At 42.7% G+C, this 24,655-nt stretch overlaps 1 protein-coding gene across 2 annotated transcripts; it reads right to left on the bottom strand.

Annotated features, from left to right (window-relative positions):
- Positions 1–1,015: 1,015 nt before the first annotated feature.
- Positions 1,016–24,379, bottom strand: LOC120736680 (gastrula zinc finger protein XlCGF57.1-like). Of its 2 annotated transcripts, XM_040036941.1 has the most exons (4): positions 24,103–24,217; positions 9,583–9,658; positions 8,285–8,635; positions 1,016–6,912 (listed from the first exon to the last, which is right to left on the bottom strand). In XM_040036941.1, exons 3-4 carry the CDS (start codon positions 8,451–8,453, stop codon positions 5,387–5,389), a joined length of 1,695 nt encoding a protein of 564 aa, XP_039892875.1. In that variant the 5' UTR covers positions 8,454–8,635; positions 9,583–9,658; positions 24,103–24,217; the 3' UTR covers positions 1,016–5,386. The 2 variants fall into 2 exon arrangements, with proteins under 2 accessions (XP_039892875.1, XP_039892874.1); XM_040036940.1 differs by lacking the exon at positions 9,583–9,658 and having other exon boundaries at positions 24,103–24,379.
- Positions 24,380–24,655: the final 276 nt, after the last annotated feature.

The following is a 24,655-nucleotide window of genomic DNA, read 5'->3' on the forward strand; positions in this document are numbered from 1 at the left end:
GCGGCTTTTATCTCTTCCTTTGGCCAACTTATTATCCCAGCAGGGTACCTGATCATGTGCAGGGCGTAGGTGTTGATGGCCCGGATCTTGTTCTTACCGTTCAGCTGACTTGTCAGGACTTGCCTGACCCTCTGCAGGTACTTAGTGGTTGCAGCTTTTCTAGCGACCTCTTCATGGTTCCCATTCACCTGCGGGATCCCCAGGTACTTGTAACTGTCCTCTATGTCTGCAATGTTGCCTTCTGGTAGTTCGATTCCCTCAGTTCTGACTACCTTCCCTCTCTTTGTTACCATCCGACTACACTTCTCCAGCCCGAACGACATTCTGATGTCATTGCTGTATATCCTGGTAGTGTGGATCAGTGAATCGATGTCTCGTTCACTCTTGGCATACAGCTTGATGTCATCCATGTACAGGAGGTGGCTGACAACTGCTTCATTCCATAGTCGGTACCCGTAACCAGTCTTGTTAAGGATCTCACTGAGGGGGTTCAGGCCTATGCAGAACAGCAGTGGGGACATTGCATGTCCTTGGTAGATCCCGCACTTGATGGTGACTTGTGCTATGGGTCTTGAAGATTCCATAGGTCCCTCATCCTATTAATGACTGTGCCACATTGCAACAATAATGTTGCAAATTCTGTTTATTCAAAGTGTCTATACTGCCTTCTTCTTAAATGAGAAAAAACATCTGCTGTTACAGATGAGAAAGCACTTGTTTTAACCAACACCTCGCACAATGTCTCAAGACATCTTACGATTGCTCACTTTGAGACCAAGAGTTTAATGAAATGAACCAAATTTATTCTATAATACTGTCTGGAACGTAACCTTTCAGAAGGTGAGTCGTGATATTAAAAAGTCCCTGCATGTTATAAATGAACTGTTCCTCATTTTAAAAAGAATTTGAATGTCCCTGTCTGGGACCCATTGAAGACTAATTGCTTGCAGCTTCAAAATGTAGTATGTTCTTATTTATAGTATGATATCGTATAATATAGTATGTTATTCTTACATAATTTCTTTATGAATATTTATTGTTAGAATACATATTTTGGATCACAAAAACAAGTACTGAACACTTACTATATCATCATTTAGTTATGATGATGCTCATTGTTACAATAGTCATTTTCATATACATTTCCTAAACATCATTTTGAATTCGTATTGGTAAGACTCATTTTGGAAAGCCTTGTAAAAAAAAGCAAAAAAACATTTGTACTTCACTTATATAGCACGCTTGACAATACTGCAGATAATGTTTACACATCTTCAGTATGCTAGCCTCACACTGAAACACAGTTTATATAATTGAACAGATACAAAATGAAACAGGTTCTAAAACATTAAAGTCTAGTTATCAGGGAGAAGTCTATGGTTTTTTTTGCATCATAATTCAAACACTACTGAGGTAGAAAGAAAATTTCCAGATTTAGACAGTTACATCTCTGATATGTATTGACAAAAAATACACTTCTGGAATTTTTTACATGCCATCTTTCAATAAAAATAACATTTAAAAAGTTTGTTTTGCTCTCATAAAGAAAACAAATGCTATATGTCATGCAGTCATGCAGATGCATGCCACAAGCTGAAGAACTCTCACTCTTTTCTCAATTTTATTATACAGCCAAATTTCCATCATTACTGAAAAAAAATCAAAAAAAATTGGGGGTCATTAACTCCAGGACTTACATTGCCGGTAACCTGGTAATAGATTATAGTAGCGAAAACAAGCCCAAGGTTTAAATCGTTGAATCTAGGACAACATTTTAAGTTAAAGTTTAGACCTGTTAAGACACACACACACACACACACACACACACACACACACAAGCTTCTTTATATTTTGTTTACAAGTAAGGCAAAAACAAAGTCTTTAGGAAAAGTCCTCCAGGCTGCTTGAACAGCTTTCAAAAGCTTTTCTTTTGATGTTGGCTGCCTTTTGTTTCATTTGCTGTCAACACAATCCCTGGATTCTGGGATTGTGCTCCACTGTGTGCTAACCAGGTATGGTTTTATTGGTTTATTCACTGGTTTGGAATCACCGAGCCTCATTTACAAACAGTGCAAATGCACAATTTTTTACAGGAAAATCTGTGATTTATCAATATTTTCATAACTGAATTTCTTTGTATTTTGCAAACAAATGTTGTAACCCCTCTGACCATGGATAACAAACAAATCACAGCCTGGCTGCAGTAGGAATTTGAATTTGCTACAAAAAACAATACCCCCCCCCCCCCCAATTATTATAGCCTTATTTACAGTTTTCCAAATGATCATATACCACAAAATAAATAGCACAGGTAAAGAAAACAAAAACACTAAATGAAAACAGTGTATTCAGCGCATGTATAAACTGACAGCTTAGAGTACTCAGCCTTCTTGGAGTACCTGGGTGTGGTGCTTGAGGGTCGTCCTACTGCGAGACTGCAATGCTCATGTGAGCAACGAAAGTGAGACCTGGAGGGGCGTGACTGGGAGGAATGGCCTGCCAGATCTGAACCTGAGCGGTGTTCAATTCAATTAAATTCAATTTTATTTATACAGCGCCAAAACACAACAGTCACCTCAAAGTGTTTCATATTCCAAGGTAGACTCTACAATAAGTGTTGTGTTGACTTCTGTGCAAATAACAATTTGTCCATAACAAACACAATGTTTGAACATAAGGACAGACTGTGGCACCAGGACACCCTAGGCCGCAGGTCGATGATTGACTTTGTAATCCTATCATCAGGGTGGCTGTAGCTCAGGCAGTAGAGCAGGTCATCTACTGATCGGAAGGTTGGTGGTTTGATTCCTGGCTGCCAAATATCCTTGGGCAAGATACTAACCTTCATACGCCGATGGATTCATCAGTGTATGAAGGTGTGTGTGAATGTTAGTTAGAAAGCACTTAGAAAATGTGTTTGTGTGAATGCTTTACAAGTTGAGTCCTTGGAAGAGTAGAAAAGCGCTATATAAGAACCAGCCCATTTACCATCTTTGGCTATATGTTCTGGACACTCAGGTGAAGAGAGGCGCTGATCACCACCTGGTGAGTTGGATCAAGTGGTGGAGGAGATCTGTGGGGCACATGAATATATAGTGATGTTGTGCTGGGAATGCCACATCTTCAACTCCCACATTGGGCAGAACTTTGACAGCATTCCAAAGGATGCTGGGGAGAAGAAGGAGGAGTCCTATTGGGATTGATTACCCTGTGGGACTTTGGATTTAATTTTTTTGATTGATTCGTACCAACGGGCCAAGTGGAAAAACTGGACCAGTTCTTTATCCTCTCAAGGATACTTGAGGGTGCATGGGAGTTTTCCCAGTCTACATGTGTTTTGTGGACCTGGAGAAGGCATTTGACTGTTTCTTAGTGTTGTGTGGGAGGTGCTTCAGGAATAAGCGGTGTCTGGCCTGTTGCTATTAGCCATTCAGTCCTTATACGACTTGCAATTGCGCGGTCCACATTGCCGGCAATAAATCAGACTTGTTCTCTCCAAGGAGAGAAGTATTGAAGTCTTGGGGAGAGGGGAAAATGAGATTGACAGACAGATTGGTGCTGCGGCTGCAGTGATGTGGACGCTGTACCGGTTCGTAATGGTCTGCGTCCCTAACCCTCAACTATGGTCACAAGCTTTGATGGCGGAATAAGCTTTCTCCAAAGGGTGGCTGGCTTCTCCCTTAGAGAAAGGGTGAAGAGTCTGGCCATCCGGGAGGGACTCAGAGTAAAGCTGCTACACCTCCATATTGAAAGGTGGCAGTTCAGGTGGTAAGGGCAGCTGACAAGAATGCCCCCTGGGCGCCTCCTTGGTGAGGCAGAGGGGCAGACCCAGGAATCCTAAAGAGATTAGGAGGAGGTGGCTGGGGAGAGGGAGCTGCTGCCCCCCGCGACCCCGGATAAGCGCAAACAAACAAACAAAAAATATATGGATGCAAAGAGGTGTGGGAGTCAACCTTCATCCACTCATTTTCTTCCACTTATGTGGGACAGGGTCATGGGGCAGAGGCCTAAGGAGAGCAGCCTAGACCTCCCTCAATCCTGCTACCTCCTCCAGCTTATTTGAGGGAACATCAAACCTGTCTTTACCACAACAGAGTGGCGGGCAGCATCCACAGCCTCATCTATTAATTTAAAAATATTCCATTAATCTGTGTTTTATTGTTTCTTAAATGTTCTTATTTTTCCACTGAAAATGACTTCTACCATTGCTGGATGTGATCATTTACAATATATATGTTTTTGGTACTACACCCTTGATGCTGAAGAATCTGGATTTTCTGTTTTCATTGCAGTGAGCTTCTCATATGAGGCTGACAGATTACTCCATGTGGTCCTTGTCCTCCGTCTGTTAGTCATAGCGCCTTTTTCAAATCTTCTTTCTTACTTGAGCGAAAATAAGTGTTTCAGGGGAAATGAACTCCTGCATTTCAGACTCAGTATCGCTTTTTATTTATTTTTAAAAAGTCATCACTCCTGTGGAAACACTTTGGAAAGCTTCCACCTTGGACCTCAGACATTATTATTTAATTTTGTGCAGTCACACTTTCTCCTTATTTCCTGCCTAGAGGTGCAGGCTTCTCTCTTTACCACATCATCACCACTTTCTCCACTTCATCTGGAGGGAAATGTGTCCTTATGTAGAAAATTGGGGCGGGTCAGTCTGCAGATAGTACGCAAACTGTATGGAGATTCTACAAGGTTGTTGATTCTGAACACTTCAGATTTATTAAAATAAGCAGTAAGAACTAAATAGGCCGGTTGTATGTTTTATAAATCCAACAATAATTTTGCTTGGGAACAATTTTTTTTTTTTTTGTTACACAGAGTAATTCTACGTAAACATTAGTAAATGAGGCCCAGTGTCATGCTGACACTTTACAGCTTTACAGATGCACAGACACTTCTTTAATAGGTTCATAATTTCATCAGTTTTGATAAGACTGCCAACATCAGTGGCTGAAATGCAGCCCCAAACCAAAACAGAGTCCCCACTGTGTTTAACGATGGCTGTAAAACACTCACCGTTGTCTCTTCTTGACCTTCTTCATACACACTGAATTTTTTACATTTGGACCTATCGCTCCATAAGATGTGGAGGATTTTCTCCCCGCTTCCCTTCCATTGGCTTCTTGACACATTTCCTGTTTTTGACGATGCATCTCTCCCCGACCATTTCTTAATAACATGTGACATAATTATTTGAATACAATTTCTCTTTGCCATGTGATTTGTATCAATGTTTCAGTGACAATTACTTTGACATCTTCCACATTTTGCAGTTTTATATGCTTTGACAATGGTGGCATTAAACCTCATGGAATGAACCTCTTCTTGCAGGTTTTACAAACATTCTTCCTCTCACTTGTGCAACTTCTTGTGTACACTGTCAGTCACTACTTTGACCACATCTTGTTGTAGTTTCGCTAAATTTCACCCCCTCACCCATGTGGATTCTTGTGTGATCCGTCACAGAACTGAAACCTTTGCCAGGAGATTTGCAAAGGTGCTGCCTCTCAGCTGTGTGATTTTTCACGTGAACACTCCCACCACTTTGAGTAAAAACTTCTCCAAATGTTTTGCAAGAACTCTCACTTGTGTGAGACCCCATGTGGACAGTCAAATGACTATTTTGACTGAAAGTCTTACCACAAGTTTTGCAAGAATATGGCCTCTCACCTGTGTGAGTTCTCATGTGGACATTCAAATGACTGTTCTGACTGAAGCTCTTACCACAGGTTACACAGGAGTAGGGCTTATCACCTGTGTGAGTCCTTATGTGGACAGTTAAATCCCTCATTTGGCCAAAACCTTTTCCACATGTTTTACAAGAATACGGCTTCTCACCTGTGTGAGTTCTTGTGTGCCTTTGCAACTTTGATAAGCAGGTAAATTTTTTCCCACATGTGTTGCATTGATAAGGCTTTATACGTGTGTGAGTTTTCATGTGGGCAGTCAAATTACCGCTTTGTGTAAATCTTTTTCCACACGTGGCACAAGAATATGGCTTCTCACCTGTGTGAAACCTAACATGACGTATCAAATTTGAAGCGTCCCTAAACGGTTTCCCACAGATCTTGCAGGGATAGGGCTTTTCACCTGTGTGGGTTCTCATGTGGTTCAGTACTTTGTCACGTCTTCTGAAATTTTTCCCACATGCTTCACAAGAATATGGCTTTTCACCCGTGTGAATGCTTATGTGGCTCTTCAACTTTTCCAAGCGGATAAATCTTTTTCCACAAGTGTTGCAGTGGTAAGGTTTTATACCTGTATGCGTCGCCATGTGCACCGTTAAATTGCCTTTATGATAAAATCGCTTCCCACAAGTATCGCAAGAATGTCGCTTCTCACCTGTGTGATATCTAACGTGACATATCAGATTTGATCTGTCACTAAATGCTTTCCCACAGATGTTACAGGCAAAAGGCTTTTCACCGGTGTGAGTTCTTATATGGACCAACAAGTTATCCTTTCTCCTGAATTTTTTCCCACATGCGTCGCAAGAGAAAGGCTTCTCACCTGTGTGAATGCTCGTGTGTACTTTCAATGTTGACACGTATTTAAATCTCTTCCCACAGGTGTTACAAGAATATGGTTTCTCATCTGCTCTTCCCTGGCATAGAGAGTCGTGAGAAAGGAGCTGGCTGTTTGGCTCTTCTTTACAGGAACTCTGTTCCTCAAAAACTGAAGAGATCATGAAGGGATTGGTTTGCTGCTCCAGTACAAGCTGCTCTCCCTCCAGCACAAGCTGCTCTCCCTCCAGCACAAGCTGCTCTCCCTCCTGATTTGTGAAGAGTTCCTCCTCTTCCTCTTTTATTTGTAGAAGGCCTAGGTCCTGCTGGTTCAGACCAGATTTATTCTCCAGGTTAAAGAGCCATTTGTCATCGAAAATGTCCTCCTTGCATGCATAGTGGTCTAAAGGAATAAAGGGACACATAAAAACATTACTACTGTGATGAGAGGTAAATACATTTTTCAACACCAATAATGACCTTAGACATTGTTGTATTTGGTGTATGATATTGTGACTTTTTCCTATCAGTTCACCATCTAAATGTATTTGCTTCCACCAATTTGTGTGTGTGCAGGTGAGGCTGACAGCCGAGGCTTGTGCGTTAATAAAGACAAGCCTGCAGTCTGCGAGTCCTCTGTTGGGATAGTATGAGTACTATGAGGTAATTAAGATATAATGGGGCCTGATGATTCAAGACTTCGTAGGTGAGAAGAAGGATTTTAAATTCAATTATGGATTTAATAGGTAGTCAGTAAGGACAACCCAGCATGGGAGAAATAGTTCCCATTTCTAGTTCCTGTTAGTGCTGCTGTACATTTGCTGTAGTGTCTTAGATCCACTTATGCTTTTCTGGGAGCCTTTAAAATAGCCAACAACAAGGAGTCAATATAGTTCAGCCTTGAAGTAACAAATGTGTGGTGTAGTTTTTCACCATCACCATTAACTCGGACGTTAAAGGACATATGCTGGTTAAAAATGACTCCGAGACTCTTCAGTGTTTCTGGAGTCGTTGTGTTAAACCAGAGTAAAAGTCATGTTTCTAAAGCTCCATTTTGTCTGAATTTAGGAGAAAAACAATTACTGGACATGCAGACCGTTATGTCTTTCAGACAAACCTGCAGTTTAACTGATTTCTGTTATCAGGTCTCATTTTTAAAAAATAAATAGGTAGGCTGGAAATCAATCTGTAATGACCTGAGGCAGCTTTATCAACTAAACGCTTTGAAAGTAATGATTAATTTACAGCAGCATAAAAACCCGTGGTACATAATGTTTTTAACACTGATAAAATTATCACTTTTAATATCAATGCATTGTATTTCTATTGTGTCGAATAGACACACTGATGGTTTGGAGAGACTGAAAGAAGCAGTTTAAATAAAAATCAGTGGATGTTTAAGTTGAATACTTGAAGATGGATCTCATGGAAGGATGTGATCGTTTCCTCTCTTGAATGGCTAAATTCTTTTGCTTGTGAAGAATTTTATGAAGTCATGACTACTTAAAGTTAATAGGTTATTGGGCTGTGCAGAGCTCTGACTGTCAGCATAGCTACGGTGCAGAAAAGAGGATGGTTTTTATTAGTGAGCGAGTTTTTTTTAGAAAGGAACAAACTATTTTTCCAGGACAAACTCTAAGTTAGAGTTATCTCCATGAAAGCATGTGTTGGTGAGTTATATGAAGGAAATATCAGCCAAACTGCTTTGATTTGCCATTTTCTTTTTTTTTCAGTAGTAATGTTACATTCACTCTGACGAATGGGAACATTGTAACCTTTGTTTCTGTGTTGTCTCTTCTTTGGCTTCAGCTTTGTGCTGGTGTCCACACGGTTGTCTACTTCCTGGTAATGATTCTTAGATCCAGGAGAGCTGTGACAGATGAACTGGTCAGAACGTATTTTGGGTTCATTATCATCACTTTCCTCATTAGTGCAAGGCACCATGAAGGTGTCAGTTTCCTGCTTCAGTAAAAGCTGCTCTTCATTCTCAGTGAAGCAGTGTTCCTCGTGTTCCTCTTTAATCGGCAGAGGAACCGTTTCCTCCTGGTCCAAACTGGAGATGCTCTCCTCATTGCAGAGCTGCTGGTCTGTGAGAACGTCCGTATTGTAGACATGTTGTGGGAGATCTTCAGAAAAAAAGAAATAAAAAGGTACACATGACAAAGGTTACTCCTGTGATCATTGGACATTCAAGTTAGTGACAGAAACAGGTTTCTTTGTGATAAAACAACAATAAAAATGCTAAATTTAAGGTTCTACAGTGAGAGCATGCTGCTCACACTGTTTCATCATTTGTTGGACAGCTTTAATTGAAGCGGCTTTTTAAAAATGTACATTAACCATCCATTTCTGTTCTCAAACTGATCTCCTTGTTGGAGCTCAGTGTGGGGGGAGTTATTTTTTCTCCTTGTCTTTTCTTCATGTTGTGCATTTTCTATGGTTTCGGTTTGGGTCGCTGCTCATGTGGTCGAGCAGCCAGTGCTACCAAGCCTGACCTGTCTCCCCAATGTGATGTTTGTGTATTGTATGTATGGTCAGCAAGGTATCATCTACCTTAATTGCCCCTTGGGGATAAATAAAGTCTCTCTGACTGAAATACAGATCTTTTTGTTCTTGTCCTCCATTTTTAGCCTAAATTAATTGGACAAATTTTCAAGAAATCTTTTTGATACTTGATGAAAATCGTTTGCAGTGGATGTCTAAAGTCCAAGAACTTCTCAAAGGACTACGAATTCACAAACAGGCTGCTCCTGGTTCCAGGTATTAGCCTTAGCACCAGTCTGCAGCATGCATCAATCATAACGCACAGCACGATGTGCCACACGCTTCAAATGCTATTTGTTGTCATATTTTAGTAATATGCAAACATCTTTTGTAGTAACATGTTTTCATGTTTGACATCAGTTTATTGTGTGTTTTTCCTCTTGGGTGTCTGTCTGCAGTATAGTGTGTAATGCTCATAATGCACAATGCCAGGTATGAAGAATGTGATTAGTTGTTCAAATGTTATTAGTTTTTGGCATGTTTACTTAACGGTTTTTCAAATGTAACATAATATCTGAGTGTTTCTTACTTTTAGACGAGTTAGTCTGTTTTTCTTTTCTTAATCGCCTAAGACGTCAGGAACATCCCTGGCTTCCAGTGGAGAGCTGTGTTTATGAAAAATCCAATATCACTCTTATTACCGTGGTGTGTTTCTGACTCTCCTCAGAGCACACGCTCCTCTTACAATTTGTTTCAACAAAATTGTAAATCAAGTAGGAAAATTACATTTATGGAATTGACAGAGTCTAGACATTATTTTATCGGCAGTCCTCTAATGACCCGTTTTCTGAAAGGCACCATGTGGTTGCTTTGTTTAGTGCCATGTCGCACATTCACAGCTCCCACAAAGCTCACCCTGAACTCACCACACAACAGCTGATTAAAGTCACCCACCCATATCTACACTGCTCTAATACACTTCACATTTGGATGGCTGCTAGGTTAAAACAGGGTTTGGAAAAACATTCCTCTTCTGGTACAGCATTGGACTGAAAATGATTTTAAAATCAGCCAGTGGCCAAAGAACAAAAAAATATATCGCAGTAGGTGAAACTGTGGCCTCTCCTATGCAAAGTATATATAAACCCTGAGCAGGTTAAGACTTTTGCACAATATTGAGTTTTTATACTTTACCAGTCTTGGTAGCTGGGAATCGGTCCGCCAGGACCTTCGATCCTGGCCGCCGCCTAACTCACATTGCACCAGACCCCTATGGTGTCTCCTGCGGGTGGTGGGCCTGCAGGAAGATGAGCCCATGTCCCCTTTTCGGGCTGTGTCCGGCCGGGCCACCAGACGCTCGCCCTCGGGCACCCTCCCCCCCCAGGGCTGGGCCCCGGTAACCCTATCCCGGGCAGGGTGAACTCTTCCCTCAATGGTCTTTTCATAGGGGTCTTCTGAATCGCTCTTTGTCTGGAGTGCCCACTCCGGGTCAGGCATGAGTTCCTGCCCCAAGTGGAGGAGTTTAAGTATCTCGGGGTCTTGTTCACAAGTGATGGGAGAAGAGAGCGGGAGATCGACAGACGGATTGGTGCTGCGGCCGCAGTGATGCGGACGCTGCACCGGTCCGTCGTGGTGAAGAGAGAGCTGAGCGTAAAAGCGAAGCTCTCAATTTACCGGTCGATCTATGCCCTTACCCTCACCTATGGTCACGAGCTGTGGGTAGTGACCGAAAGAACGAGATCGCGGATACAAGCAGCGGAAATGAGCTTCCTCCGAAGGGTGGCTGGCCTCTCCCTTAGAGATAGGGTGAGAAGTTCGGCCATTCAGGAGGGGCTCAGAGTAGAGCCGCTGCTCCTCCACATCGAAAGGAGCCAGCCGAGTAGTTTGGGCATCTGACAAGGATGGCTCCTGGGCGCCACCTGGGCGAGGTTTTCCGAGCATGTCCCACCGGAAGGAGGCCCCGGGGCAGACCCAGGACACGCTGGAAAGATTATATCTCTCAGCTGGCCTGGGAACGCCTTGGTGTTCCCCAGATAAGCTGGAGGAAGTGGCTGGGGAGAGGGAGGTCTGGGCTTCTCTGCTTAGGCTGCTGCTCCCGCGACCCGGCTCCGGATAAGCGGAAGAAGATGGATGGATATATTTTACCAGGTGAAAATATTTAAGAATGAAAGCTCTCAAAGAGAACATCCCAACAATCATCCTCCATGGAGCAAGCATTTAGGTATTCGTGCACTACACGAGTAGTTACCTGCACGAGTAGGTTTTTTTGAAGAAAGCACCATCTGTTGTTGACACTCAGCAAAGCGGTGTGTTTATAGTGGACACTGAGCTGCAGCCACCCACTGAGTAATTGTATTAACTCAATTATAAAACATCATCGTTGCAAACTCTTTGCTTCAGTGCTTCATTTAATGCATAACTCTGTAGCACTCACCCATATCTTCAACTGAAAATAGACCTGCAGGGCTCTAGAGTGCAACCAAATCTCTGATTGTTCGCATTTGGGGGGTTAGCGTCCAGAGATAGTCAGGGATGGGACCTCTGCGATTGGCCGTGGTCCTGTAATTGTCCCTTAGTCCTTCGCATGGACATTTGAAAGTGCAGGCACATAGAGAGAGGTGAGTAGCTTGAAAGCGATATCAATTCATGAAATCCTGAATCGACTTTTAAATATAAATATATTTTGCCAGAAACGCCGGAATCTCACGTTAAAGCTCACAAAACTATTTCAACAAACAGGAAATGAGAGCAGGAAAACGGATTCTGCACAAAGCCATAAACACAGAGCGGACCCGACACATCAGAATCAGCTTTCTCTTTCTCGGCTTTCTCACCCGACGGCACGTACACGAACACGCCGTCGGGGCTGAAAGCAGACAGCTCACTGACTCTGAGATTTAAGATTCCTTAAATAATGTTTTATTAATAAAAGAAATCCTGTCCACCCAACACCAACATATCTCAGACATCTTCAGGCTCTCTGCCCTTGGTGTGTTTTGGACCAGCACCTGTGACATCAGTACTTGGTAATGTTCCCTGTAATGTTTCATGTGTCTGAGCGAACACACCAACTCCCTGAGCGTCCCTTGGACCACTGTGAGCAAGAGCAGACGTGTGCACTGTGGTCACACCAGCATCGAATCCATCCAAGTTACATGGTTTATTAAAATAATCAAATTACAGCATTTACATTTATGTTAGACTACTTTTAATTAACTGCTTTAGCCCACTTACAGTGAAAATTAAAAAAATCTTGTCCATGTCCTGTGTAGTATGTTAACACTATTGAAAGTAAAAATAACTTGAACTCCAATTTTGAAAACACAACTTTCTTTTTTTTTTTAAAAATAAAGCTCTGACTTGTATTATGAGTATGAGTCTGTGGTCTGGGAGAGAGTCTGTAACTCTCTGGCTGTGTCCCAATTCAGGGTCTGCACGCTTGAAGTACGCATTTTAAGTGCAATTACGTCACCGCCACGCGATGACGGCTGTCCCAATTCGAAGTGAACTTCAAATGCGTACTCCAAATGCGCCGTCGATTTCCCCAAATATCAAGCGTGGTCCGGTGCACGCTTCGTGGTCCCATATATCCCACAATTCATAGCGCGGCGGTGGGTGTGGATAATTTTGCCGCAAAATACGGCAGAAGGCAGAAGGGAGCGGCCGAAGAGTGAACTGTCAAAAGTAAGTACTGAATATGATGTCACTTATTTATTATGTGTGAATGTTTAATAACGAAGAAAATTAAAACATTACTGTTGGCCACATGTCGGCAAAGTTATGTGACATTAGTGATGTTTGTACTTTCAGCGTTTACTTTGTTTTAAAGCCTCTATTTCTAAATATATATATATAGTCGACCTTAATCTTACAGAGAATGTGATGATTTTATGGATAATTAAAGTCAGTCATATATCCACAAACACAACAAGCTGAAAGTCAGGGATGCTGCTCGGTTTGCAGTCCTGAATATCACGGCACAAGCAGGATTCACTGCACTGTTAATGTTAGCTATGTTATATTGCTGCCTCTGTTCGGTGGTGTCGAGCCAAACGGACGTTAACGTGTGTTTGAACGAGCTGACGGTTCACTCGTTAAGCTGAAAGAAAGATGCTTTAATCACAGCAGTCACACATGTGTCCACTGTACCATCTGGGAACTCTTCTTGTTTAGCACTCGTAATAACACAAACACTAAATCCTCCTTCTCTGGTGCTATTGTGTAGCAGTGTGTACACCTGACACTGTCACCTGTCTGTCTGTCCTGCACTCTCTCTCTGTTTCTTTCTCTCTGATTGTGGAATAAAAGTATGAACATGTGTTTATAAGTTACACTTGTGTTTGAATCCTGCAGCTTATCACACATTTGATTTCCATGTGTGACGACTGCAAGTGTCCAGAGTGAGGACAGACTGAGGGACCTACTGCTGCACATCATCTGTGAGGCTTTGCACCCCTGATGATCCACCAGGACAAACTCAGCAGTGTGTGAGGAAGAGGAGGAGGAAGAGCCAGCAGCAGCTGACAGATGGAGAGAATAGACAGACTGTTCCCTGTTTGTGAAGGACTGCTAGGAAAGTTTAACATAACTGTCTGTCCTGAATCAGTCTTATTAGGTAATGTTCACATAATGTTATCATCCCAGTGTTTTCAGTGTGGGAGAAAGTACTCAGGGCCTTCAAGTTACACACTATGAAAGGCAGCAACAAGTTTAATGTTCAGAAACCTAAAGTATGTATCAGCAGCAGAATGGACCTAAAAATAAATGTTTGTTTCAGTTCTATGAAGCTTTGAGTATTTTGGATCAGTAGCACTGCTGTGTTTGTTGCATCATATTGCTGTAATTGTTTATATGCTTTATATATTCTGAGGTAAGTTGATCTATAGTGTTACATCATATTCTATAAGGATGTTATGTGTTTGTAGACTTTCTGCCCAGTTTGACCCATTTAGCAGAAGTCAGCCTGTTTAAGGCTCTGATATCTATTCTGTATGACTTAAAGCAGTTATGACATGGTCTGATTTTCTCACCCAATAAAGAAATATTTCATATATCAGTCTACTCTTCATTCTATCAGACACAGTTTTCACAGCTCGTACATTTTCTTTTTACACATATATGTAAACATTGAGCCAAATTTAGTAATGCCAACATACTGAAGGAACAACATTTGTCTCTTATGTATAATACATCTGTATATACACTTTTGAGTGAAGATTAAAGGTGATTGGAAATATATATAACTGCAACTTGAATCTTTGACCCAGAGTTCAAGCTCACTGCTGTAATATACCCCCCTCTTCCGGGGGGGGGTGGGGGGGTATATATTACACTAGTAGTAGTGGGCTACTGGAACAAGAAGGCATCGGTGGGCAAGAGACGAAAACAGGGCGTTGTTGGAATGCTACTACGCAAGTAACCCTGGCGGAAGGGGCTACACGAATAGGATGAGGGACCTATGGATTCTTCGATACCCAGCATCCACAATGACGGCGAAACAACTAGTAGCTCAGTGTTCCAACATTCGAAAGAAGGGACTGCTATCACAGCTAGTGATTGACGAGATACAACATAAATGCTACGGCAAGGAGGAGTCAGGACGCCAGGTCAGGGGGGAGATATCATCACCCCTACCCGAGATTGGGTACATAGCCCCAAGTGCGATAGGAGAAGGATCGTTGAGTGCGAGAGGAACTGACCTGAAAAATAGGATCATGGCCAAGCTTGAAACCTGGATCCCCGTAGCCGGTTACCAAGATTACGTGAAGTACCTTCAGAAGGTCTGCTAGATGATGTTAATGCAGCACTACGGACGATACCTACAACCACGATTACCGACACTAACAAGCTGATCTAGAATACGGCAGCAGTGATCAGTGAGATGCTTGGCTACAAGTTGAACAGCCACAAGGGGCAGTACCCTCCATGGAGAAGGAGGCTAGAGGGCAAGATCAAAGTAGCACGGAGGGAGGTTAGCCAACTAACGGAGTTGCAGAAAGGTGCGACAAAGAAGGTGCATAAGAAATACAGCAAGCTGTCCATACCTGAGGCCTTGGAAACTGCCAAGCAAAGACTCACAGCCTTGGCCAGCCGCTTGAGGAGGTACACCAGAGAGATAGAAGGCAGGAGAATAAACCAGCTGTTCTCCACAGAACCAGCAAAGGTGTACTCTCAGTGGCAAGGGAACAATAATAATAAGAGAACAGCACCATCAAGGCTGGAGACGGAGCAATACTGGAAGAGCATATGGGAGAAGGACGCAACCCATAACGGCAATGCTCAGTGGCTAGTGGATCTGAGGGCAGACCATAGCGACCTCCCTGAACAGGGTCCAGTAACCATCACAGTGGCAGATATCCAAGAAAGGGTCTCCAGTATGAAGTGTTGGACAGCACCAGGGCCCGACATGGTTCACGCCTACTGGCTGAAGAAGCTGACTGTACTCCACAAGCGTCTGGCAGCACAAATGAACCAGCTGCTAGTTAACGAGAGACACCCGGAATGGCTAACCGAAGGTCGAACGGTCCTGATCCCCAAGGACCCCAAGAAGGGACCGGTCCCATCCAACTACCAACCAATAACCTGCCTCAGTACTACATGGAAGCTCCTGTCAGGCATCATATCGGCTAAGATGAAAAGGCACATGGGTCAATACATGAGCGGGGCACAGAAAGGGATTGGCAAGAATACGAGAGGCGCAAAACACCAGCTACTGGTAGACAGAACAGTCAGCCGAGACTGCAAGACCAGACTGACCAACCTGTGCACTGCCTGGATTGATTACAAGAAGGCCTATGACTCAATGCCCCACAGCTGGATACTGGAATGCTTAGAATTGTACAAGATCAAAAGGACCCTAAGAGCCTTCATCAGGAACTCAATGGGGATGTGGCGTACAACACTAGAGGCCAACTCCAAGCCCATAGCACAAGTCACCATCAAGTGCGGGATCTACCAAGGAGATGCTCTGTCCCCACTGCTGTTCTGCATAGGCCTGAACCCCCTCAGTGAGATCATTAACAAGACTGGCTACGGATACAGACTACGGAATGGAGCAGTTGTCAGCCACCTCCTGTACATGGATGACATCAAGCTGTATGCCAAGAGTGAACGAGACATCGATTCACTGATCCACACTACCAGGATATACAGCAATGACATTGGAATGTCGTTCAGACTGGGGAAGTGTAGTCGAATGGTAACAAAGAGAGGGAAGGTAGTCAGAACTGAGGGGATTGAACTACCAGAAGGCAACATTGCAGACATAGAGGACAGTTACAAGTACCTGGGGATCCCGCAGGCAAATGGGAACCATGAAGAGGCCGCTAGAAAGGCTGCAACCACCAAGTACCTGCAGAGGGTCAGGCAAGTCCTGAGGAGTCAGCTGAATGGTAAGAACAAGATCCGGGCCATCAACACCTACGCCCTGCCCGTGATCAGGTACCCTGCTGGGATAATAGGCTGGCCAAAGGAGGAGATAGAAACCACTGACATAAAGACAAGAAAGCTCCTTACCATGCATGGAGGGTTTCACCCCAAGTCCAGCACCCTGAGGCTGTACGCTAAGCGGAACGAAGGGGGCCGGGGACTGGTGAGTGTCAGCACCACAGTCCAGGATGAGACAACGAACATCCAAGAATACATTGGGAAGATGGCCCCAACTGACCGAGTGCTCAGTGAATACCTCAGGCAGCAGAAACCCAAGAAAGAGGAGGGAGACGAGGAACCATCATGGAAGGACAGGGCCCTGCACGGTATGTACCACCGGCAGATAGAGGAGGTGGCTGATATCCAGAAATCCTACCAGTGGCTGGACAAAGCTGGACTGAAAGACAGCACAGAGGCACTAATCATGGCAGCACAAGAACAAGCTCTGAGTACAAGATCCATAGAGGCTGGGGTCTATCACACCAGGCAAGACCCCAGGTGCAGGCTGTGTAAAGATGCCCCAGAGACAATCCAGCACATAACAGCAGGGTGCAAGATGCTAGCAGGCAAGGCATACATGGAACGCCATAACCAAGTGGCCGGCATAGTGTACAGGAACATCTGTGCCGAGTATAACCTGGAAGTCCCAAGGTCAAAATGGGAGATGCCCCCAAGGGTGGTGGAGAATGACCGAGCTAAGATCCTGTGGGACTTCCAGATACAGACGGACAAAATGGTGGTGGCTAACCAACCGGACATAGTGGTGGTAGACAAACAGAAGAAGACGGCCGTAGTGATCGATGTAGCGGTTCCGAATGACAGCAATATCAGGAAGAAGGAACACGAGAAGCTGGAGAAATACCAAGGGTTCAGAGAAGAGCTCGAGAGGATGTGGAGGGTGAAGGTAACAGTGGTCCCCGTGGTAATCGGAGCACTAGGTGCGGTGACTCCCAAGCTAGGCGAGTGGCTCCAGCAGATCCCGGGAACAACATCGGAGATCTCTGTCCAGAAGAGCGCAGTCCTGGGAACAGCTAAGATACTGCGCAGGACCCTCAAGCTCCCAGGCCTCTGGTAGAGAACCCGAGCTTGAAGGATAAACTGCCCGCAGGGGCGTGCTGGGTGTTTTTATATATATATATATATATATATATATATATATGTACATATATATACACATATATACTAGGGGTGCAACGATATTCGTATCGATATTGAACCGTTCGATACAGTGCTTTCGGTTCGGTACGCATATGTATCGAACAATACAACATTTGTAATTTATTTTATCAACTTTCCTTCTGAGGATGCTGTCTGTGTTGAGCGCTCAGTGAATCTGCGTTCGACTACTCCGCCTAGGCTGCACTGTCGAGCGCAGATCCACTGAGCGCTCAACACAGACAGCATAGTCAGAAGGAAGAGCGCAGGGCAAGCTAGCAAGACAGAAGTTAAGCTGTCTTTGCAACATGGACCTCATTCAGATCTGGCGTTTGGAATTATTTTGGTTTTCATGTGACGTATGACCCTGAAGGTAAGCGAGTCATGGACTAAAGTAAAACAGTATGTTGGATGTGCCATGCAATGCTCAATTACATGGGTGGGAACTAGTGTGTTAGCGCAGTTAGCTCGTTAACGTGTTGGCCGTCTAGCCCCATGCACGGGGCGATCGGCGGTAGCTCGTTAACGGAGATTTGCCGTGTTGTGGCGTTAAGGTCATTTCAACGAGATTAACCTGAAAGCACTAGTGGGAACACAACGAATATGACTGCACATTTACGCCGACATCATCCTAGTGCAAAGACAAAAATAACAAGCATGCTACTAACTTTAGCCGAGTCATTTAGACAGCTGTTAGCACATGATTCTCCTTATGCTGCTGAGAATATAGCCCAGAAGAAGCGGATAGTATAGCTTTTATTTTGGAAAGAGACATTTCTCTGTAATAAACTCTCTTTTCCAAAGATGAGTGATTCCTCAATCAGATACAGGGCTTGCAATATCGCTAGCCCGACGTCCTGGAGCTAGCGATTTTTTCAGTGGGCTACCAAAATCTATCTCTTCCCTGCCCGTCGGGCTATTGTAGGAATATATGTCAATACTTTTGCATTCTTTCAGAAATGTAGCTGGGTAATTATGTCATTGGCATCGGTGAGCCACTGTCAATATGTGACATATTGAAATCGCGTTTGAATTTGCGCTTGTTTTTTGCTTTCACTTTGCAATCGTGTGAACTGTGTATAGAGAGCGACAGCACTGATCTGTGAGTGATGATAATTTGTGCACCAATTCCTCTGACATCGTCTTATTAATCGTTAGCTTACTATGCAAACATGACAAGTGAAATCTCCTGCAGCAAGCTTAAACATGTGAGAGGTTGATCGCGCAGAGAATCGCTGAGCTTATGTGAGTGCGTGTGTAAAACCAGCAGCATATATATTTTAGTTCTGCTGAGCCAAATAAGACAGGTCAGGGTGAAGAAGTGACAGCCAAAGAAAAGCTTACCACAAAACGGAGAAGTTATGACAAAATCAGACTATAAGGCAAAAAGAAAGTGCAGCTTTATGGTTTCATGGACAAAATAATTTCTGTGGCTGCAATATGACGAGCTAAATAACCAGGGCTGCACATAAGTGGTCCGCAGGTGCGCATTCGCTGTCAAAATAAAAAACACGCACAAGGGTTAGGGTTAAATTTAAAAACTGTACCTTTGAGTTAAAATATATATTTATAATTTTAATAAATGACAAATTAAAAAGGCATGAACATTTTTTTTGTATCGAAAAAATATCGAACCGTGACACCAAAGTATCGAACCGAACCGAACCGTGAATTTTGTGTATCGTTGCACCCCTAATATATACATATATATGTCAAACCGTTTTTTTAATATATTTAACTCCTTGTCCGCTGTAGTCAGAAGCTGTTCTAGGTTTTTACCTGAGCAATACAGAGTGGTATCATCAGCAAACAATACACATTTTAACAGTTTGGAAATGCTACATATGTCATTTATATATAATATAAATAATTTAGGGCCCAGCACAGAGCCCTGAGGAACGCCACAAATTACCTTCAACTGCTTAGATTTTACATTATTGAATTCGACATATTGATATCTGTCATCCAGGTAACTTTTCATCCACTTGTATGCTAACCCTCTTATGCCATATCTCTCTAGTTTATTCATTAATATAGAATGATCAATTGTATGAAAAGCCTTTTTTAAGTCTATAAAAACACCAACAGTATATTCCTTATTATCTATAGCATTAGATATCCCTTCTACAAGTTCCATCACTGCCATCGAAGTGGACCTTTTCACTCTAAAGCCATATTGGTTATCACTTAGGAGATTATGCTTCTCAATATATTAATAAAGTCTATTAACAAATAACTTTTCTAAAAGTGTTGTACAGTGCATTTGCTGTCATGGAGTTCTTGTTATGGATAAAAAGTGTCTTTTTTTGTTTCAAAACAGCTGATAACTATTCGCTGATAGCTGCCAACATCTGCAAACAAATATAATTCTATAAAGTGGTTCTATATATTGTGTAACTGTTCATATAGAGCGTTATTAAATTTATTGCTAATGCAATCATATGGCACACTGACTTCTGAGGAAATTTTAAATGGCACTCATCATCAGAAAGGTTGCCTACCCCTGCTGTAGATTATTTATTATAAGCCTATTTTTACTTTGCTTACCAACACAATTTAAAAACTGGTTTATAGTATGAAGTTCGCATAGTCGACAAAAGTCCTGAATCGGTCATGTGCTTTGGAGCACAGGCACATCCATCAACTCTACAAGGTTAACTCTGTAATCATCAAAGCTTGTTACGTTCAAACTGAGGGCTATCTTCCAATGTACACACACTAACAGTCCAGCAAAGGTTTGAGCTGTCTGAACATCATGCCAAAAATAGAATAGAATAGAATAATCCTTTAATTGTCCAACAAGGGGAAATTTGGTTGTAACAGCAGCCAAAAAGACACATATACAAACAAAGACTACACAGGACACAGAACAGAAACATACACAATTTTCTTACATATTTACATTAAGGACATAGAGAAAAAAGGACTCCGTCAGATCGCAGCTGCTGATACTGGCTGCAAGCTTGGAGTGGCGCCGGAAGTCATATATAAATAACCAAAGACATTTAAACTTGAGAAAAATAACTTTTGTTGCTCACAAATCAGGAGATGGCTATAAGTTATTACAGCGTTTCCAGGTTTAAAGAATTGGAATTAGAAGCAACATCAAGAAATATAAAGTGTGTCACACAATACAGAAAATGCCTGAAGAAAGATCCAGCGGTCTAAAGACCCAGAACAGCTGCCGAGACACTAGAGTGAATGACTTAGCCACGTTGTGAAAAGTAGATTCAAAGAATACAATCACTAAAACCCAGACAATGGACTGCAACGTTACTGACCAACAAAAAAATCTCCCTCACCCTCAAGCCAGAATAAAGTACACTAAGGACAACCTGGAGAAAGATTGTGCATATTGGAAATACCTCCTGTGGGCAGATGACATGAAACTAGAGCTCTTTGGCCGTAGAGACGCCGCTTATGTTTGGAGAAAGCAAGGAGTGCATACAACCCAAAGAACACTGTCCCCACAGTGAAACACAGAAACACAGAGAAAAACAGAAACAGTGAAACACAGTGAAACAAATACACACAGTGAAACACAGTGAAACAAAGACACACAGTGAAACACAAAAACACAGAGAAACAGAGAGAAACACAGAAACAGTGCAACACAGAAACACAGAGAAACACGGAAACAGTGGAACAAAGTGAAACACAGAAACAGTGAAACACAGTGAAACAGAAACAGTGAAACACAGTGAAACAGAAACAGTGAAACACAGTGAAACAGAAACAGTGAAACACAGAGAAACACGGAAACACAGTGAAACACAGAGAAACACGGAAACACAGTGAAACACAGTGCAACATGGAAACACCGAGAAACAGAGAAACACAAAGAGAAACACAAGAAACACAGAAACGGTGCAACACAGAAACACAGAGAACCAGAGAAACACAGTGAAACACAGAAACACAGAGAAACACGGAAACAGTGGAACAAAGTGAAACAGAAACAGTGAAACACAGAAAAACACAGAAACAGTGAAACACAGTGAAACACAGAAAACGTGAAACACAGAAACACAGCGGAACACAGTGAAACACAGAAACACAGTGAAACACAGAGAAACACAGTGGAAAAACAGAGAAACACGGAAACAGTGAAACACAGTGAAAGTTAGTTCAGGGGATATGTGTTAGCCTTGTTAAAAACACAGGCCACCACAACACAGTCACGTCCATGTATGCCTGCTGTTAGGGCACAGGAAGCTGCTGGAGTGTTGTCCTCAACAACATGTGTCAGACAATACGAGCACATAAGCACTGACACAGGAAGTGCTTTTGTGTGTGTGTGTGTGCCTGTGTTTAATTGTGTAATTTCCGTAACTGTGAGATATGTGCTGCTACCTATCTTGGCAGGTCTCCCTTGAAAAAGAGGTTTTTAATCTCAATGGGATCTTCCTGGTTAAATTAAAAATAGAGGAAGGGAAGAAGTTAAAAACTGGACATAGAGACATCTGAGTGTTTGTGTCTCTGTGTAATCTGTAAAGCTCTGAGCTTCTGTACTCATACATCAATAAAACAACCATAAAACCAACACAGTCGTACATGTCTGCACCACAACAGCTTATCTTCCATTATTACCAACTTAGCCTGACTCGACTCCGTTACTGTTGTTTTTAATTACTACTAAATACCACCTCAATGTGTGTCGGACGTCATAGCAACGCAACTGCAAGTCCTGTGATGTCATTTGTATGTGACACAACCACAACAACAGAGGACGCTGCGGCAGTATAGCTGATGCCCAGACACACAGACCACTACCTCCTCTTTGACTCCCACCACCGTCTGGAACACAAACTTGGACCCTACAACACTGGGACAGAAAACACGCCCAGGGCAGGAGGCAAAGAAATGGAACACACACGTAAACAAAGCTTTCAAAATATGTGGTTATCCCAGCTGGGCCTTCATCCAACCAGCACAGATGCAGAGTAAAGAAGGTCAGACACCAATGAGCCACACACTCATACACAAACTGGTTCATCCCAAACACAAGCTAAGCAACACAGTGTATGCTGTGGAGTGCAACTAGGAGAGCTCAGACCTCTGCAGTGAAGAAATTAAACAGCCACTGCATAAATGCATGGCACAGCATAGAAGAGCCACCTTGACAGGACAAGACTCGGCTGTACATCTGCATCTAAAGGTCAAAGGTCACTCTTTGAGGATGCCAATGTCCACATTTTGGACAGTGAAAACAGATGGTTTGAAAGAGGAGTGAAAGAAACCATCCTTGAACAGAGGGCAGGGCTTACGACACCAACTGTCTGCTACCTACATCCCAGTTTTGAGATCCCTTCCCAGGCACCTCAACCCCTACTCACATCTTGCGTCAGTTGATCTAAATAAGTCACATGATAGGGCGAGGAGAGGTCCCACAATGGCTTCACCCGAAGTCTCTGCCGATAGCGACCTACACCCTTTTTTGACACCTTGGCTCACATGATGAATAGACATCATAGACACCTCACCCTTACTACTGGAACTTCAACATTATGCACTCCATACTGTACATTAATGCCACTTGTTTTGCACATGTTCAACTACCAACCTCTGTATAGTTTATACATTTTATTTATTGTTTACTCTATTTAATTTGTAAAATATGTATACACACACACGTAGAAAAACATATTTAGTATACACATCCAGTAATGCATATACTATTATATATTGTACATATATTTATTACTCTCAGATTTAGCCATTCTTATATTTTGCTTGTTTTATGTTATGGTATGTTTTGCACACCTCTGTTGCTTGTGAAGCTCACACACAAGAATTTCACTCGCATGTACTGGACCAGTGTACCTGCACATGTGATGTGACAATAAAAGTGATTTGATTTGGATTTAATTTGAATAGTGGGTCAACGACCCTCTTAAGGGACACCTGGGACCTGAACAAACTGAGTACCGTGTACTGATTGCATGAATACAGTTGAAGTTTCAGAGCAGTCGTGTTAGAAATAAACACACTACTGCACTGGGAAAATATAACTGGGATAATACTGTGTTTCCTGCTCGCTGTGCTTGTTTCTGCTGCTCCTTGAATGTCTCCATTGTCCATGAGCTTTATAATTTCTCCAGATTTCTCAACGCAGCTAACACAAAGACAACTTGAAAGGACAGATGTAGTAGTATCCCACAGAGAGAATGGGGGGTGGGGTTATATAAATCAGTATGTGGCCAAAAGCAGAGACACAAAGAGACACGCACTGCTAACAAAAGAAACGCGTTATGTGATCGATATCAAACTATAAAGTAACCTTCTTTATGCTACAGCCACGCCTGAAATGTGAATCAATTTCCCACGCCATCTGGAACCTGCAGTTAACCGTTTCAGGTATGCGCTCCTTCACAATAACCCGAAGGCATCAATTTATTTTCAGTGAAGTTTACAGCAGCATTTCCGTGACCTCGTTACATCTACCTGTCCGGTTCACCGCTTTAAATGAGTGCTACTGATCCACTAGTTCACAGCTTTATCATGCAGCGGTGGTTTTGTTACGTACCTATTCTCTGTAACTTTATTTTGGGGAACTTAACGGTGATATCCCGGAGTATGCGCTGCCTGGCATCGGCCTCATTCTGGACGATCGTTTTTACAAAGGCTCCGAATATCTCTTCAGCAGCAGCCGTTAGTCGCTCATTAACAAAGTCTCTCAAATACTCGACTGAACACATCGTTACTTCAGCAGCTCAAATATTTATCTGCTATAAAGTACACAACCGTTTTCAGCTTCGACTACCGAGCAGAGCCAGAAACGTTCTACGCATGTGCAAAAGAACTTCTTCCTGTTCCTTCCTTTCACAATAAAACCCATCGACATTTTTAACAAGCTTTATTTAAAAATGACAACCTATGCACCACTGACTATAGAAAGGGCTGTTATCCAGTGATGTTCATACAGCCAGTGGTGCATACAAAGAAACTTAATGCCATAACAGGAAATGAGTGTGTACAAAATAATAATACAAAATGACTAGTTTTAAACTCAGTGTTTGCAAATAATGTAAATTATTATTTGGGAGTAACAGGCAGAAGTTAGACAAAACATTCACAAA

This window comes from Simochromis diagramma, unplaced genomic scaffold, assembly GCF_900408965.1.
Source record: "Simochromis diagramma unplaced genomic scaffold, fSimDia1.1 OVJJ01000630.1, whole genome shotgun sequence".
NCBI lineage: Eukaryota > Metazoa > Chordata > Actinopteri > Cichliformes > Cichlidae > Simochromis > Simochromis diagramma.